The sequence below is a fragment of the Ambystoma mexicanum genome, chromosome 7q (assembly GCF_040938575.1).
Source record: "Ambystoma mexicanum isolate Mex_15411 chromosome 7q, UKY_AmexF1_1, whole genome shotgun sequence".
Taxonomy (NCBI): Eukaryota; Metazoa; Chordata; class Amphibia; order Caudata; family Ambystomatidae; genus Ambystoma; species Ambystoma mexicanum.
The window spans coordinates 798,823,210-798,841,342 of record NC_090941.1 but is presented as its reverse complement, the minus strand read 5'-3'; the positions used below and the strand labels follow the sequence as shown (position 1 = coordinate 798,841,342).

The window sequence follows — 18,133 nt, the reverse complement described above, 5'->3', positions numbered from 1 at the left end:
CAATCCCCCATAGAAAGATCCTAAAATATTTTGAAGCCCACACCGCAGCGAGAGCTTCCCTCTCTATGACTGCGTACTTCATTTCAGCATCCCTAAGCACCCTAGATGCAAAGGCAATGGGCTGAAGTCCACCATCAACCCTTTGCTCCAGCACAGCACCTATGCCATATTCACTCGCGTCAACTGTGAGAAAGGTCTTCCTAAATGGAGAAAAGGAACTCAAGGATGGGGCTCGCTCAATTTCTCCCTTCAACCTAAGAAATTCTGTTTGGCACTGATCAGACCAAGAAAAATGCACACCCTTCCTAAGCAACGACCTCATGCAGACAGTTTTATCAGCATAGGAAGGCACAAATCTACTGTAATGCTCTGCCAGACCCATGAACAACCTCAACTGATCCTTGTTCTCAGGGGACGGCGCATCACTCAACGCCTTCATCAACTCACTCTTTGGGTGAATACCCTCGATATCCAGAGTATGACCCAGATACGTCACAGGGAACGCCCACCTTACATTTGCCAAGTTTGACAGAGAGACCACTGGCCTTCAAGACGTCCATCACCTCGAGGGCTCTACAATCATGTTCTGATCGAGATCTTCCCCATACCAGAATATCATCCTGGAAACACTCCACCCCACGCACACCAGCAAAAAGTTTCTGAATTACCCTCTGGAATACAGCCGACACGGACGCTAATCCAAATGGAATCCTACAAAAACGAAATGCCCCGAAAGGGATAATAAAAGATGTGAGGGGGCGGGACTCAACATGTAGATCTATCTGATGATAGGCAGAAGAAAGGTCAAAAGGTGGAGAAACAGGAGGCATCACTCACCAAAGAGAGCATTTCATTCATATTAGCCAGGGGGTCTCTGTCCACCCATATACTCGAATTCAGGTCCCTGAGATCAACGCACATTCTCATGCCCCCATCACTCTTGCGTGCCAAAACCACTGGGGCCAACCACTCCGAACTCTGCACTTCCTCAATGACCCCGGACTCTAAGTTTGGCCAGCTCGTCCCTCAAGGCATCCCGAGCCATTTTAGGAACTCTACTGACCTTGTGGACACTAGGCACAGAACCTCTCTTGAGGACCATCTTGTGTGCGAACCCCTTCAATTTTCCCAACTTGGAAGTGAAAGCCAAGGGATATCTGCTTTCAAGAACCTCCGCCGTGACTTCCATGGGCGACTCAGAAACCCCATTCACTTCACTCACGGCCATTACAGGAACTGCTTTCCCCGGTCTTATTTCCAATTCCAGGGCAGCTTGCTCATCCCACCCTACAACCGGATCACCCTTGTGAGCCACATACAGCTTTCCCTTGGCCATCCGGTCTCCAAACCCTAGAACCTTGATGGGTACATGCCCATACGCACACAGACTTATATCCGAGGGAGACAAATCAGACACTTTCTTTTGAAATTTGGACACATACAGTTCCGGGGATATCATTGTGTACGGAGAACCCCTGTCCACCATCATGTCTATAGGGGTACCATTGACCATGAGCATTGCCCATGCTCTCTTCTTGCAGCACCCTACGCTCAACAACGCTCCCTCAGCTGCACCACCACTTTCCTTGTCCAAACAACCCATGTACCTCCTCCTCCTCATCATCGTTGGCATTCACCATTCTCAGTGTTTCTCTACTGGGTGCAGCACTCCTACACATGCGCGCAAAATGTCTTTTAGTTTTGCGTCTCCTACATTCTACATTGCCAGCAGGACATTCTTTTGCCCCTGCCACATGTCTACGCCAACCACATCTTCTGCACACCTCCTTTGGCACGGGCATTCCCTTGCCATCCTTGTTCCTTCCCTTGACGTCAATAGTGCTGCGGGGAATTACAGCATGCACTGCTTCCCCCTTATCTGCCATTTCTCTCACACTTTTCCTGGACTCTTCAATGGCACGAGAAATCTCAATAACTTTCTCCAGGGATGGATCCTTTTCTATCCACAGTCTCTCCCAGACACGCGCATCGCATGTCTACATCATAACTTGGTCACGGATATACTCATCAATGGTACCGGTGAACTTGCACGTTGCTATCAGGGTGCATAGAGCCGTGACGTAGGCATCAATACCTTCACTAGCCCCCTGAGCCCTCGAGAAGAAGTGGTACCTCTCAATTACAAGATTGGCCCTCTTGCCAAATTGCGCCTCCAACTTGCTCAAAGCCGTTTCATAAGCAAGTACCACTTCTCGTACGGCCTCGCCATCCCCAGTACCCTCTGCTCGGGAGCATACACATTGGCACCGGGAAGAGTCCTTCAGTCCCTAGACAATTCAGCAAAGCCGCTTCCTTCTCATCATCTGTAAATTTTGCACCGCCTGCCGCTCTGAGGTACACCTTGAATGTGTCAACCCACAAGTCCCATGCAATTGCTGGTTCACCGGGACTGGGAAGAAATGCAGGAGGTGGGCGTGCATTGCTGTGCTGCATGTTAATGTTATAAACTCCAGCAGAGTATTGAGGAAGCTAATTAGCAATTGTCACTATGGCCACCGTGCTTGGCAGGAAGCAATTACTATAAGCATAAGCAATCACCATTCAAGACCGTGTATGAGTGGCTAGTGCAACCTGCATGCACTCCTATGCACTGGAACCTCGTTTAAGACTTGAAATCCACAGCGAGCTCACCAGTGGTTAACTTCTCAAACCTTTGTTGGAGGGAACACCCCCTTGACGAAAGCGTACAGGGATTGGGTGAGGAGTGTCCGACACGTTTCTTCCGGCATTTGCGGAGCTCGGCAGATGAGGACATGACTGACAGACACAGTCTGCAGATAGCTGCCTCCCTCTGGCCTCCCTGCCCTCCTCCCCGCCGCAACGGCACGCAACAGGGAGCAGGGAGCCTTCCCTTCTCAACTGGGTGTCCCAAAGATTCCAGGAAGCAGATGCGGTGGCCCGCGCTCGACCCCGGTTGGGGAGCACAGGCCTGCAGGCACGTCGGCAGTCGATGCGTTTGTAGAATATTTCCCTTCCCAGACAGGCAGCTCACAGCACACTGGGAACGAGCACTTCTACGTGGTGATTGCTCAACGCGGACGGCGTTGACAGGAGAGTGCCCCTCCTTGCGCGCACTCCTCCCCTCCTTGCGGGAACTCCGCCTGGTACGTCGGCTGCCAGGAAGGCAACAGGCCGGCTCCGACACCGGGTGCTCGCCCCTCGAACAACGGGCGTTAGGAGAGGAGCAGGCAACTGCTGGACTGCTGAGATGGCAGCACGGGTTTGGCAGGCTGGTTACCCTTGTCGCCAGTGTAGGAAGAGAGACACACACTGGAGGTAAGCGAAGTCTCTTTATTGGTAGCCAGCCTGAGCCCAGCAGTACTCAGGCTGCTCTTCACTTCTCTACTGCAAGACTCAACTGCTTCCCCCTTAGAACATAGAACCCACAACAGAAGTAAACAACAAGTAGGAGCAAGTGTGGAATTCTACTACAGTAGAATTCCACACTAGGTAAAACATGAATTACAACAGTAAACAAGATAAGACATTTAAAAAGCACTAATCCAACCCGAGCAAGGTAAATCCTTTAATATATCAGATTGCACACAGACGCTCATCCAGAAGCCTAGACAACATGGACAGGCTTGTGTGTTGCAGAGGCCCCAGGGTACTGGAGGCCCCTAGAATAAGTGCATGATTCACCATCAGCAGAGACTGAAACTAGGTTAGGCCCTGGGTATTGTGGCGACTGAGAATCAATTTAATGTAGGTAGAGCATTGTTTGATTTTTTACGCCAACTTCTCAGTGGCAGCATCCACTGCAGAGAACTTATAATAAATCACAAAGACACAAAATCAACAAAGAACAATTGTTTTATTTAAGTGTTTTGCGGTTAAATAAACCTTTTAACACTATGTTTATAACAATCAACACAATTACATTAAAGTGTTTCCATTTCATAAAAAGTTTACATAAAACACAATTTCATAAATGTTCATTAAACCTTTCAATTCATACATCATAAGGATCAGATTTAATTACAATTAGTCAGGCATGTGGGGAGGGCATACAGGTAACCGGCCCCCTCATAGGACTGCGCAGCTCACCTACCACATACATTTAGACGATGGCAGGCCTTCCATGGGCCAGTGCATCAACAACCATTCCAAAGCATTCAAAAGAATTGGAGACCCTCTGATCACCTTCACACGCCAATGAAAGGAACTAAGTAAGATGGGGTTGTAGGCACGCGAGTCCCTGCCAAAACTGCACAATTACCCAATTCTCCATCTTAAACCACGGCATCCCGTGTCCCCCAAGTAAACGATCTAGATTTGGCGAACAGCAGTGATTGGGGGTATCTGGTCATTGCATCTAATGTCATTACATCTAAAAGAAATGTCCATCTAATGCATATTTTTGGGTGGTAAAGGGTTCATTTTTGTTCAGGTGCATTTTAAAGGGTAAAAAACAGGGGTTTTGAGGGGGGCCCGAAAAAAAAAATGCATTTGATGCAAATTTTTTAGATGGGAGAAAATTGGATGCAAATGCATGTTGATGCAATGACCATAAACCGTGATTGGGTATAATGACAATGTTCATATACTGGAAATAGAAAGAAAATGACGGATTCCACAGGGGAGAACCAGGGGTGAAGCCATGAGAGGCTTGTAGGGTGTAAAAAATGGGACTAAAGTAACACTACGTTCTGAAGAGATTACTTGAAACGAACACAAACATAATAAACCAACCCGACAAAAGAGTTGTGCAAAAAGAATACAATTATAGCTTCATTTTCTTGAATGGAAAGCTACAACTGCCAGCATGCAGGGGGGCGTGGCCAGCAGGCATGCCGTGAAGACAGGTTTCTTCGGAGCTCCGTCCCGCGATCCTTGATAATCAAATAACTATCGCTACAAACCACTCTGCGGAATAAAACAAACGCATATTCTTGAAGGGGATCCGATTACCAGAGCCCGACGGCGTTGCTGAGGCGAAAGACCTGAAACGGGGAGTCTGAACTCGCGCCCCCCGGACCCACAAGATGGCGGTGCCCGCGAAGGAGAGAAGCTAATTGAAGCGGCAGACCCAGGACGCCCCGCAGACCGCTACGACGAAGAGCTTTCTCTGGCGCTGACGTCGAGGGGCCGCCCGCCGGCTCCCCTGATCGCATCCCAGCTCCAGCAGGGGAGACTCGGAGACGGAGGGATCGAGGCAGGAGCCTTGCGGCACCAGCAACATCGGCACGCAGTGGAGGACCTGTTGGGCTGAGGGGGGAGTGGACTGGGGCCTGCCCGCCGAGACGGGTGAACAAAGAAGCTAGGGATTAAGCTTGCGGCACTAATGACGCCCGCACACCGGAGAGGTTGGCGTCGCGTTCAAGCGGACTTGCCTGTACAACGTGGGCAAAGGACATCAGCATAAAACAGCACCGGAGACCCGAAGCTGGAAGCCGGAATTCGCGCTCCCAGAACCCGCAAGATGGCGACGACCGCCGAGGACCGAAGCTAATGTGAGGCTACTTTCCTGAGAAACCTTGTGGACTGCTGCTCCAGCAACGACAACACGCATTGGAGGACCAGACATGCTGAAGCGGGGCGGACAGGCCTATCCGCCGAGACGTGAGGATACGGAGACGAGGTTCCGGGCTTGAGGAGCTGACGCTGCCCACACACAGGTGAGCCTGATTGGAACCACGCTTAAGCGGGCTTGCCGGAGCTGTGGTGGTGGTGGGCTGCTGCATAACGCAGCGCAAGGCTTGGGGCGCCCCTTCCATTACCCCCCTATCAGTGGCCCCCGATCCCAATCTGCACGGCTGCCTGGCAAGCGGGGGGCTGGGGAGGTGCCTACAACTTGACCCCTAGAACAGTGGCAGAGCCCCAACGTTACGGGTAGGCCCACAAACATTACGGCTCCTCCAAGGGGGTGAGCGCAGCCCATTTGATCGGCCACTGCGGCGCCGTTGAGGCTGCGGAGAGGACACCATGGCGACCTGTGAGTCTCCGAATAACTAAGGTGAAGGTGGCTAGGTTCGCTGGCTCACCTGGAGCCCGGGGCTCTCCTAGCCATACTTTGATACCCACTGGCAGGCGAGGGTTCTCCTGGAGCTAAGCAGGTGGCATAACAAGCACAGTGGAAAGACTACTAACTGACGGTTAACCCAGGGGCCCCCTGCTGCTGGAGCTGGCATCTGGAACAATAAAAAGCACTCGTGGCTGAGACACCACGGAAGGCCGAACCCACCTGAAATAGCCAGAAGCCGGTCTGTACGGTACCCCCTCTGCGTGCATCTGTGGGCGGGGAAATTGAACTTGCAAGGTCCGCACTATAACTGCAGCTATTGGACATTGGCCAGATAGGGGGCTCTGTCTGGGGAACCTCAGTGGGTAACTCCAGTTCTGAAACACTGACTAAGGGCCGTAAGTGACACCCTCATATCTTGTAAAGCAGGACCTGGTCCAGAAGCTGAAGGACCTAAGGAGGGAGATGTCTCCCACCAAAAGCAAGCCGAAGTTGGTCACAATGGATTCCTTCACGACAGTCAGGCCCCAAAGGCTACCACAACAGGCCCAGGAAACCTTAGAAGAGCCCCCTCAGCAGGATGAAGACCTTAAGCATGTGCAAGTCCTGCAGGCGATAGCGGCCCTCCGCACGTCAGTGGAGGGGAAGATAGAGGAGATGAGATCGGATATGCAGCTCATGCGTCAGGATGCCCGTAACCTCACGGAGAGGGTGACGGAAGCAGAAAACACCCTACAAGAGAATGTGGAAGGCACCCAGGACCTGAAGTCGAGAGTCCAGGATCTGGAACAAAAGGTGGCAAGGCTGGAGGCGCGCTCGGAGGACGCCGAGGGCCGAGCCTGCCGAAATAACATCCGCTTGCTGGGGGTCCCCGAGGACATGGAAGGCTCAGACCTGACTGAACTTGTTGAAACACTCCTGCTACAGGAAATTGACCCAGGGAACCTCTCACAGGGGTTCTCTGTGGAAAGAGCCCACAGATCCCTCCAGAAACGTCCACCTCCAGGCTCACACCCACGCCCAATTATAGCCAAAATTCTGAATTTTCGCGACCGGGAAATAATACTGCGATACTCCAGAGAAGGAGGCGAGATCAAACGAAAGGACTCGACAATAGTCATATACCCAGATTACACCCCCACTGTGCAACGAGCAAGGAACTCCTTCATTCCAATAAAAGCGTAATTAAGAAAGCTCAACTTAAAATACATGCTGCTTTATCCATCACGCCTCAAGATTCTCTACAAAGGAAGAGCTATATTTCTGGAGACCCCAGCCGCAGCAAATTTGTGGCTAGAACATAACAACCTGGCCGACGACAAGGAAGACCCCCGAGGTCGGAAATGGGATGACCACCTCCACACTGAATTAAGAGGTATACCGAGATCTCTACCCGCGAGCTTAATCAAGCAGACATTTACACCATACCAGAATCCTACTGAGACGAACGCTAGATAGGGCAAGAACTCCAAGAACCACAAGAGCACCTGCAGAATGACCCACCACTCCGGAAACTGTGTTGGTAATCTACCTACACGCCTCCCGATCCGGAAGACCAGGACTGGCCTGGAAGGCTCGGGACCCCTGAGCGTTGCAAGTTCGAAGCAACTGCTGGGGGCAGTTCAAGGTTTTACTGTTTTGTTCACCTTCCCCATTCAAGGCAATGGGAGTTACCCAAGTTACAAAATCTCCCATGAGCGAAACAAATGCTGCTGGAAAGGGCGGACAGGTGGGGGGATGGTTGGGATTAGGAGAATTTTTCAGAAGGCATCGATGGGTGCCGGACTGTTTCGGTGACAATCTGAGTGACCCGGCATGGCATCCAACGCAAAAATAAAGATAATGACATGGAATGTGAGGGGATTGGGAACCTACTTACGCCGAAATAGAATCAAGTCATACTTGAAAAAAGTGCAAATTGCACTGTTGCAGGAGACACACTGCACGGCGGACTCCCTGGCCAGGCTGGGGGAACACTGGGGAGGACAGGGAGTGGGCACTACCTACTCTAAATTTGCAAGGGGTGTGTACACCTGGATCCACCCCCAACTCCCATTTCATCTAATCAGGTCAGATATTGACCCTGAGGGGAGGTTTGTCATACTCTGGGGCCGACTGGAACACGAAGATGTATGCATAATAAACTCTTACCTCCCCAATACTAACATCCCAGCTCATTTGAACGCCATGTATGCTAAAATCGCACCCTACAGGCATGGCATTTTTCTCTGGGGGGGGGGAGACTTTAATTGTGTCCATGATGTGAACCTAGACAGATCCCAGCCCCACCCGAAAGGCCCCTTACCGGCAACCACAGCCCTGTCCCTATTAACAAATAGATTGAACCTAGCCGACACTTGGAGGGAACGTCATCCGGACTCCCGGGGGTACTCATACTTCTCCTCCCCGCATGATCTCCACACGAGGATAGATTACATCTTCATAGGCAAAGAACACCTGTCACAAATAGAGGAAGCACAGCATTTAGGCAGAACCATCTCTGACCACTCCCCGCTTTTAATAGAATGGAATCAAACTGGCCCCAGACCCCCCATCCCTATGTGGAGGATGCCGATAGACGCTCTCAGTGACCCTGCGTTCAGGGAAGAACTGCATGAATTCATAGATAACTTCGTTGAAAGAAATAGGGGGAGCGTTGACCACCTGAGTACGATGTGGGACACTCTTAAGGTAGTGACGAGGGGTGAAATTATCACAAAAGCAGGGGGCATTAGGAAACAATTGAGGGGAGAGTTGGATCAGTGGGAACGTCAGGTTAAGCAGCTTGAAGCCACCCCGGTGAGCACTCACCAAAGGGAAGACAACCTTAAGGAACTCAGAACTAAATGTGCCCTCGCATGGGAAAGACTAGCTAAATTTGATTATGCTACCAAAACAAACAGAATGCACAGAGAAGCTGATAGACCTAGTAGAATGCTGGCCTGGCTATGTAGGAAAGAGCACCCTAAACACACTATTACCAAGTTACAGACTGAAGAAGGTATGGTAGTACAGACTCAGCAAGATATAAATGACACTTTTAAGGGCTTCTACAAACTCCTCTATTCTCATAGTGACCAGGTTCCCCGAGAACAAATCATAGACACCCTGGAGGAAATAGGACTCCCCAAAATCTCCTTGGAACAGACTGCAGTTCTTGACGCAGTTATCACAGCAGAGGATATAACTGAGGCAATCAAGTCTCTAGCCACTGGTAAGACCCCTGGGAGCGACGGCCTGCCCACTGAGTTCTACAAGGCATATGAGACCTCCCTAACGCCCTTGCTGCATGAGGTCTTCCAAGAAGCACATGAGAGAGGGATACTTCCTGATAGTATGAGGGAGACCCTGTTGATTCCAATCATCAAGCCCAATAAGCCTGCTGACAAATGTGACTCCTACCGCCCGATAGCCATGCTTAATTATGATGTGAAGATATTGACCACGGTATTAGCAAATAGACTGGCCAAAATTATAGGGGAGGTAGTGCATGAGGATCAATGTGGTTTCATACCGGGTCGGAACACGACCATGAACCTACGTAGAGTGCAACAGATTATTGCTCAGACAGAGGCTAGCACGGAGCCATATGCACTGCTGTCCCTTGATGCCATTAAGGCGTTCGATTCAATATTTTGGGAGTGGCTAGTGGCGGTTCTTGCTGGCTTCGGCTTCTGCCCGGGGTTCATTAGTTGGATCAAGTTACTTTATAACCAACCTAAAGCCAGAGTAAAAACAGGAAAATACGTATCGGGGCCTGGGATATATGTAGGGGCACCAGGCAGGGATGCCTGCTCTCCCCCATGCTTTACGTGCTAGGGTCCGTAGACAATTTTTTGACGCTGGGATACGGCTGGGGGAGTTGATCATATTATCTCCCTTTATGCTGACGACGTACTGCTATACGTCAGGGACCCACTAAACAACGTGCCCACGATGTTAGACAACTTTGCAAAGTTCTCTGGTATCCAGTTCAGTAGGGCGAAATCCTGCCCATTCCCCCTGGCAGGCCTCAAGGGGAAAGACATAACAGATCTCCCGGTGGTAGGAATACAATGGGAACTTGCCTCATTCAAGTATTTAGGGATACACATAATGCATACCCCTATTCTAATGCATGAGCACAACACGAAGATTGCGATTCCTGCCCTGAGAAAATCCATGCAATTCTGGGCGAAACTTCCCCTATCCATGATGGGCAGAGCGGCAATAATTAAAATGATTGTCCTTCCCAGATTTTTATACGGGTTTGAGAATATTCATTTTTACATCAATGTGCCTTTCTTCCGCCTGTTAGAGAGGATAATCCGGGACTTTTTGTGGGGGTCAGGAAGACGCAAAATTGCACTCTCCACCCTGATGCTGCCATACACCCAGGGGGGAATCCAACTCCCAAACTTCGAAAAGTATTATCTGGCGGCACAGCTTAGTTTCGTCACCAAATGGCTAGCAGACGAAGTCACATCTGAGACCACCCTGCTACAGACCCTAGTATCCCCATTGCACATGAGAGAACTCATCTGGGCCCCTTCCCACCTAATGCGGAATGCCCCTTTCATGGCCGCCCTGGGACAAAAAATCTGGCGCAGGACAGAAACCCTTACATGCTCCAAGCACCAGCACGCCCCGGACATACCACTACTCGCGGACCTATGTGGGTCCATCACAGATCTGCATCACCTCAGACACTGGGAAAGAAAGGGGATATACTCATGGGGGGACCGGTTTACGGACGGGGTTTTTAAAGATTTTGTAACACTCCAGGAAGAAGATGGAGTCCACACAGGCCAGTTCCTGTGGTACCAGAAGTTGAGGGCCGTAGCACGTACCAAGTGGACGTCATGGCCAGAGGAACCGGAAACAAACCCCCTAATCATGCTTCTTTACGCTTTGGGAGAAGGATGGAAACCGGTGTCCCAGATATACGCCCAACTAAGTGACATCCCCAACCCACGGAGCGCCAATTTGAGAGGTAAATGGGAAGCTGACATAGGCCGGGAAATGTCTGATGAAGAATGGGAGAGGGCCTTGTCATTCCCTAAATCTGTCTCTAGAAACCACAGATTCAGACAAATACAACTTAACCTGCTACATAGAACATACTTGACGCAATCCAGGCTGACAAAACTCAATAACAAGTTGCCCTCCAATTGCACATGGTGTGGACAGAGTAATGCGGACCTGATTCATGTGTTCTGGTGGTGCACTAAGACGCAATCCTTGTGGACCGCCATACAGCAGACAAGCAATAATATGAGGGCGACCGGACACAAATGGACCCCTGAGGAATGCCTATTGGGCATGTATACTAGGCCAGCTAAACTAAAGCATTTCACCAGACTAATGGACATTATGTGCATACTGGCAAAAAGGACTATGGCAATGTCCTGGAAGAAAGCAGCTGGGCCCCAACAGAAAAGCTAGTACTCTGAGCTGAAACGTTGGATACGAGCAGAAACTTCGGCTTGGGAGGACAGTGTAACCAGGTCCACAGAGGACTCCAGTATGGCCCTGGAAGCTTGGAAGGAACTCACAGACTCCCTGTTATACCCCTCAGATGACAAGCCCCCATGAACTGGTATGTGTCCACCGTAAAACAGACCTGGGACTAGAGCTCGCAAACCCTCATGCTGCTTCCCCCCCTTCTTTCTTTTCTTCCCCCCCCCCCCCCTCTCCAAACCACCTGGAACCCCCTTCCCCCCCGGCCCACTGCGTGGCATCTGCTCAACACGCAAATCATTGGGAGAAAGTTAATGTTGTATCGTTCGTTTGTTATTGTTTTTTCTCAGTAATGCTCATTATCCTTGAACCTTAGACATATATGCTGTTCTGCAAATGTGTTAAATAATAAATGCCAATAAACAAATTTGAAAATAAAATACAACTGCCAGCATGCAGATTAACGCAAGTCATTAAAAAGAAAGACACCTGTGGATCTGGAAAGAAATACAGTGAAAGAAAATGCATCCAATTTTAATCACTGTGGCACACACTATGCAGTTTTATGTACCACTCCCATATTTAATAACCTACCATTCACACCCCTAACCAGTCACTCACTGCTGTTTCTGCAGCCATGTAATGTTAACTGCCCTTTAATATGCTTAAATTCACAAGCTGAAATCAGAGATGTTTGAGCACGGAATATCTTCAGGCATTGGGAGTAGCCATTTCACTTTGGGTGCAGTGTATTATGGTGGCTTGGAAGGGCACGGGCTTTTGATTCCTGAGTTTGTAATCTGTGATAGGCTTATAAAAAGTGTAAACAAAATACGGGGCTAAATGAAAACCCCAGCATTGGGTAAAATTGTTTAAAGAACCACACTAAAAGCAAATGAAGAACACCCTCCCATTTCTAATAAGCCACCAAAAGCATCTCTAAAGAAACATTTGCTGGTCCAAATCACCCCTCAATACAACCATTCAGTTAATGGCACTGTAATGTGACTAAACGCAAAACAAAGAAACTGCAGTAGAGATCCTCTGAGGTAGGTTCTTCTACGTGTTCAGGGAAAAGCTGGAGCACCGTGGCTGAAGCGTGTGGTGGCTCAGGCATGGTTTCCGTATCTGAGGAAATCGTCCAAACTCATGTAAAACCACCTTAAAAAACCAAGGCTGATAGAAGATGGGTAGTACCTGTAGATACCATCTTCCCCCCTCAACCCATAAGCACAATTCGCATCATCTACACAACAGGTATGCCATGGCCAGATCAACAAACAGATTAGTGATGTACGAGCAGGTTTTACTCTAGAAACAGGCAAATACTCCCAGTAAAATAAAACAGAGCAAAAATATTCTCAACAAAAAACAGTAAACAATAGACACATGGGAGCATGCTTCCACCCATCCAGCTCTAACTGGACACGTTTAGATCATTGGCACCAGAAGAGTTGTGCCACTAGAAACATTACAGAAATAGAGCTAATGACTTCTTAAATATAAGTACTTATGGATTACAGAAAAATATATGTTTTATAACGTATGGTTGTACTGTCCCAGAAAATACCACATTGGTAATGGTAATCATCTTTTTACTCCCAACTTCAAAGAATAGGAAGTAAAAACACTTACATGAAAATCTTACCTGGAGCCCTGACCATGACATACATTAAAAAGTACTGCCCATCGGCAATCACTCGTGTTGGTAATCAACACCAAAAAAACATTTAAATTCTCAATGCGAGGGTACACGGCATCTGCCCACTTTTTCCCTCAGGGCGGACGGAGTCCCTTGGGCGTTTTTGAGGCTGGTATTAAAAACAAGCTAGCTTGCAATTAAGTTCAGATGCTGGGATTCGAACAGCTGTCTACAGGTGCGCAGGCCGGAGGCTGTTCAGAAAATATTATATACAGTTCATTGGGCTTACAAAGTGGTCACCTTTTCTACTTTGCAAGCAATCATTAAGAAAGCACACACTCTCGTGCTATTTTTCGTGTGTTGTTGATTTTCAGGGGAAAAGGGGGCAGCTCATTCTTCCCGTACACTTTCCTCCATTAGGCATGACTAACAATGAAATTTGCATATACGTTAATTTAGGGTGACACGACACCACTTTCCTTGTCATGTATTCATGACCCCTCCACCTCCAAACAATATTTTTTAAGGACTTAAGTCTAGTATAAACGACAGATCTAAGCTTCATAAATCCCGTGTAACATAAAAAAAACAAGGTGACAAAATTAGAATGCCCCAGAACTCAGATGGTGCGGGATGCACAGGCACAGGGGTAAACTATGGGTGGCTTCAAGCATGAGGTACACATGGGTGGGCTGGGCAACACAGTGACAGAATAGGCGTGCGGTCAGGTTGGCACACACAGCTGGGTAGCTGTCACTATTCAAGCCAGCGCTGATTTTTTTTAGCCGAAACTTATTTTTATCCATAGAAGTAAATCCTAGATCTCTCTCAAAACTTCACTCTGGTGTAATCCCAGGCAAGAGTGCACTATGGCAGGGTGGGTGGGTGGGGCACTAGGGCTAACTTGTGGAACAAAAGGGCATACTCGGGTCAAACGGGATGACGCCTGGGTTGGTACACGGGATTCGGTTCGTGGTTTCCCGGGATGAGGCTGAAGAAGCGCTGGATCGATCAGGACGGGGTTGCCACACAGGCTGAACACAGAGGTATATGATCGCAGTTAAGCTGCGCCCCTCCTAGCGGTACTCACCGGTGTCATTCTCGTTTGCGGTGCAGTAATGCAAGGTAACACACACAGCTGCAAAGAGCAGCCAAAGCCGCCGGGGTGCAGGGTTAGGCCTCATGCTGTCAGTGTAAGAGATCACAACACACCGCTTGTCCGGGCTCAATGGGCGACTCTGCCTCCAGAGCTGCACATCCCAGAGCTGTCACCGGTCACGTGGGAGCACCACGCGCATTCAAAGCTCGGCACAAGCCGTGGTTTGGTAAGGCTAGGAGCAGGTTCAGTGGCGGCCATATTAGGGTCAGGCATAGTTTTCCGGCCGAAGTAAAAAGCATCTCAGCCAGGACGTGACCCAGAGTTCTAATTAAGACGTTCTATGGTCGAAGTCTGTGAACGTGACACATTTGTCAGTAAACCCGTTTGCTATACTAGGACCCGATGCCTGATTCTGACATGGCCGCGCAGTTTTACTACGGCCACGCCCATAACGCCTACATGGTTACGTAGTTGGCTGAATCATCTGGAGCGTTTCGTAGGCGAATTAATGTTTATCTCGATCAAACAGCCTTTCACTATGCCTAAGGTTACCAGCGTTATATCGGTTGAATCTGGGACGCCAGTGTTTGTTGTTATAGCGAGTGAGTGACCGAGCAAAAGAATGAGTTGGGGGACAGGAGTAGGTCCCTTGCTAGTTATCCTCACCAAAATAGAGATCTCTGTTACTTGTTTTTTTTTTCTTCTAGTAGCATTTTCAGAGTCATTTTCCACTCAAGTTGCTTTGTATAAGGTGTACTGAAGAATTTCAGAGAAAAGTATTTATTCTTTGGGAACTCGTCCTCAACCTCTTGCAAGAGTTACCTCTTTGTAACACATTGCCCCATAATAAAGTGATGGATTTTCAACATAAAACAAGCATTGACAAAGCCAACAGTTTTGGTGTTTACTGCTGTTCTTTGAACCCATGGCCCTGCAGGGCCTGGATAGTTGGGCTACATGTGCATACATGCCAACCCTCCCGATTTAGGCTGGAGACTTCCGACTTTTCAGTGAGAAATATTGCTTTTTTTCATGTTCTCCCGCCTAAAATAATTCCAGCGCCAATACATTCCTATGCTATGTCTCCTGATTTTCTCTCCCAAAACTCCCTCCTAGGTGCGTTGGATTGTTGGCATTTATGCATGCTGGCCCTCAGAGGGTACACACATACATGCCAACACTCCCGATTTAGGCGGGAGACTCCCGATTTTTACATTAAAAATAGTGCTATTATTTACCGTCTCCCGCCTAAAATAATTGTATCCCCAATGCAATCCTATGGGGAAAATGCATTCTCCCGATTTCTGTGGTGAAAGCTCCCTCTCAGGGGCTCCAGAATGTTGGCATGTCTGTACACAGGAAAGAAAGGACACAGACACCAGTGTAGTAATAAAGATTTTATTAAATGTGTAGTGTGTGTATGTTTTATTTATGTGTCTGGGAGAAACCATCCAGCCCACCATGGGGATGGATGGAATGTCAAGAAAAAGGAATAGAAAATATCTCCTCTGCCCAAGAATGGGCTTGGCAGGGGAGAGAAAAGAATCCAGAGGGATTTTTTTTAAAAAGACAGTTGGAGAGACAGTTAAGAGAAAAGGAGAAGAAATAGAGAGGTTTACCTGGGGGTTTGCTGCCTCGAGCGGCCCTCTGGGGACATACTCTTCTGATGAGCACTGGGCAGCGCATGGGGCTCACCGCAGGGACTATGAGCAGGGGGGCTAAGCTGCTATATCAGGGGCAGCTCATCCACCCCTGGGTCGCTGCCCCTGTTGGCCCACACAGGGCCCAAAGACATTTATGGCCTGGGCAGCGTGGCAGCGCCTGCTGTAAGGAACTCATGCTGCCAACATTAAAGACAGACACAAGTGATCACAGTTCAAGGGTGTTTATTAAACTGAATGCAGGTTCGAAAAACGTCTAATCTAAACCTTACTCTAAGATGGGAGCAAGCATCGACCATCAAAATGAAAAATATGCAAGTCCTAGTGGTGATGTGTCAAATGAAAAAAGGGCCTATACTAAGAAACCTATTGCCAAACCTTACAACTAATACAAAAAAGGATGCGGGATAGTTTAAAAAAAAAGAAAGAAGTGTTCTCAAATAATATGTAAGGATGCAGTAGCTTGGGTCTCCTCCACATTTTGAGCATGGGGTAAGGTGGGATCTTGGAGCACAGTACACTGTCAAGCTTCCTCAGCACAAGATGACAGTTCCTCTTCCAGCTATTAGGGCCGTCGATGGCCAAGTCTTGTTTTACTTGAAAGTCTCTTGCCTTCGAGGATCTGACGTATTCAAGTAACAAAACAAAAGTTCTTTCAACAAAATGAAAGTTTGTTTCTTGGTTTCACTTAGAGTGAGGATTCTTCACCCCTGGATCAACCGCTTCGGGGTCGCTGACCCTTGTTCCTCATGTTGTTGGGTGACAGGCTTCCACCCCCTGGATCTCCCTCTTCCGTGCTTAGATCCCAAAACAGTCCATATTGATATTAAGGCCTTCAGTGGTTGCGTCTCCTGTTTCTGAGGGCCTGATAGGTTCACAAAACAACTTACAAACACAAAGTTCTGGTCTATATATCTCTCGGGTGATGGCTTCACCCCTTGGTCCCCCTCTTCCGGGGGCAGACCCCTCCTTGCTTTCAGCCTCCCTCCACCAAGTTCACTATGGCTTTTCTCGTCAGGCACAAATCTTAATGTCTTTTTAAACAGTAAACTTTGGGTGATAGCTCCACCCCGGGTTCCAGTGGACTTCCCTCGGCCGGGTTCACCTTTGTCACCATACTGTTTCTTGGGACTTTAGATTTTGCCCCCTCTTCGTCTGCATCCGTGGTCGGGTTCACTCTTGCCAACTTCACATTCACCTTCAGTTGGTTTGCGGGATTCACTTCCCTTCCTTTCTAACAGATTTTAGGTCAAAGGCTTTCGACTGTACAGGGATTTTGCTTGACCTCCTGTATGACCACTTTGACCTATCCTGTCGTCTCTCCTACGGCCTTCTGGTATCTAGTTTTACTCAGACGGGGTTCAACCAGAGTTTCTCGGAGCAGCACCCACGTGGTGCCGGTCCCCTTCTGCAGCTGGTCTCCCCTTTATAACTTTTACAGTTCATTGAATGTCTTTTAACTTTGCCACTTTGCGTCTTTCATTCACCACATCCCAGTTCTTAATGGCTCTCCTCTTAACTCACCGGCTGTGATGAAACGCTTGGTTTTCCTCTTAACTGGAGTCAAGGTCGGTACCACGGAAGCAGGAGTCTCCCGCGCTCCGGCATATTAGTGCCAACACGCTCTGTGTACCATTGACATCTGCTGCAGGACACTTGGGCTATTGTCCTTGGCCTTACGATTCCTTCTGTGGAGGTTTCGCAGGGTTTTGTCGAAAAGGGCAAGGTCGTATCTCTCCTCGCCGGCCTCTCTATTTTTGCTACCTTTCTCCTCTTGAACTGCTGGGTCGGGATAGCTGTCTCGTCGTGCGGTCCGCCTTGCTCGTACTGTGCTCTCTTGCTGCACCCTTTATACCTGTGGGGAAAGTAAAGGGTCGTCAGGTGTGTGTGATTTAAGTCAATTGCCTGACTTTGCCTGACCCTTGTGTCGGGACATGTCAGGTATACAGTTTTATTACCAGTCTGTTGTCTTTCATGAGGTAAAACAGTATTCGTGTTGGAAAGAGAAGGGGTTGGAGTGTCAGAGTATCCTCCGGGGCAGAATCGGGAAGCAGTGTTATAGGGATTTACAACCCTCATATCAGGAGGGTTGATGACTTTAGAAAGGGAACATTGGTAGGGTTTATGAAACAGGTGGGAATTACCGGGATTATTATTGTGAGACGGACAGGGGGTTTTGTGGGAATTGTAGCATCTGGTTATGGTAGACTGAGTGTTTGAAAAAGAATCATCAGAGGGACGTGGAAAAGAAAGGTAGGGAGTATTCGGGCACGTAACAGAAAGACAGGGATCCTGGGAGATGTAGTTTC

At 48.8% G+C, this 18,133-nt stretch overlaps 1 protein-coding gene across 2 annotated transcripts in view; it reads right to left on the bottom strand.

Annotated features, from left to right (window-relative positions):
- Positions 1-14,404, bottom strand: part of TMEM123 (transmembrane protein 123) — a 628,355-nt gene extending 613,951 nt beyond the window's left edge. Inside the window, exon 1 of one of the 2 annotated variants that reach the window (XM_069639063.1) lies at positions 14,155-14,404. In XM_069639063.1, the coding sequence (XP_069495164.1) occupies positions 14,155-14,248 (94 nt within the window). In that variant the 5' untranslated portion in view covers positions 14,249-14,404. The remainder of the gene's footprint in view (positions 1-14,154) is intronic. The other variant, XM_069639062.1, reaches the window with a different exon arrangement.
- Positions 14,405-18,133: the final 3,729 nt, after the last annotated feature.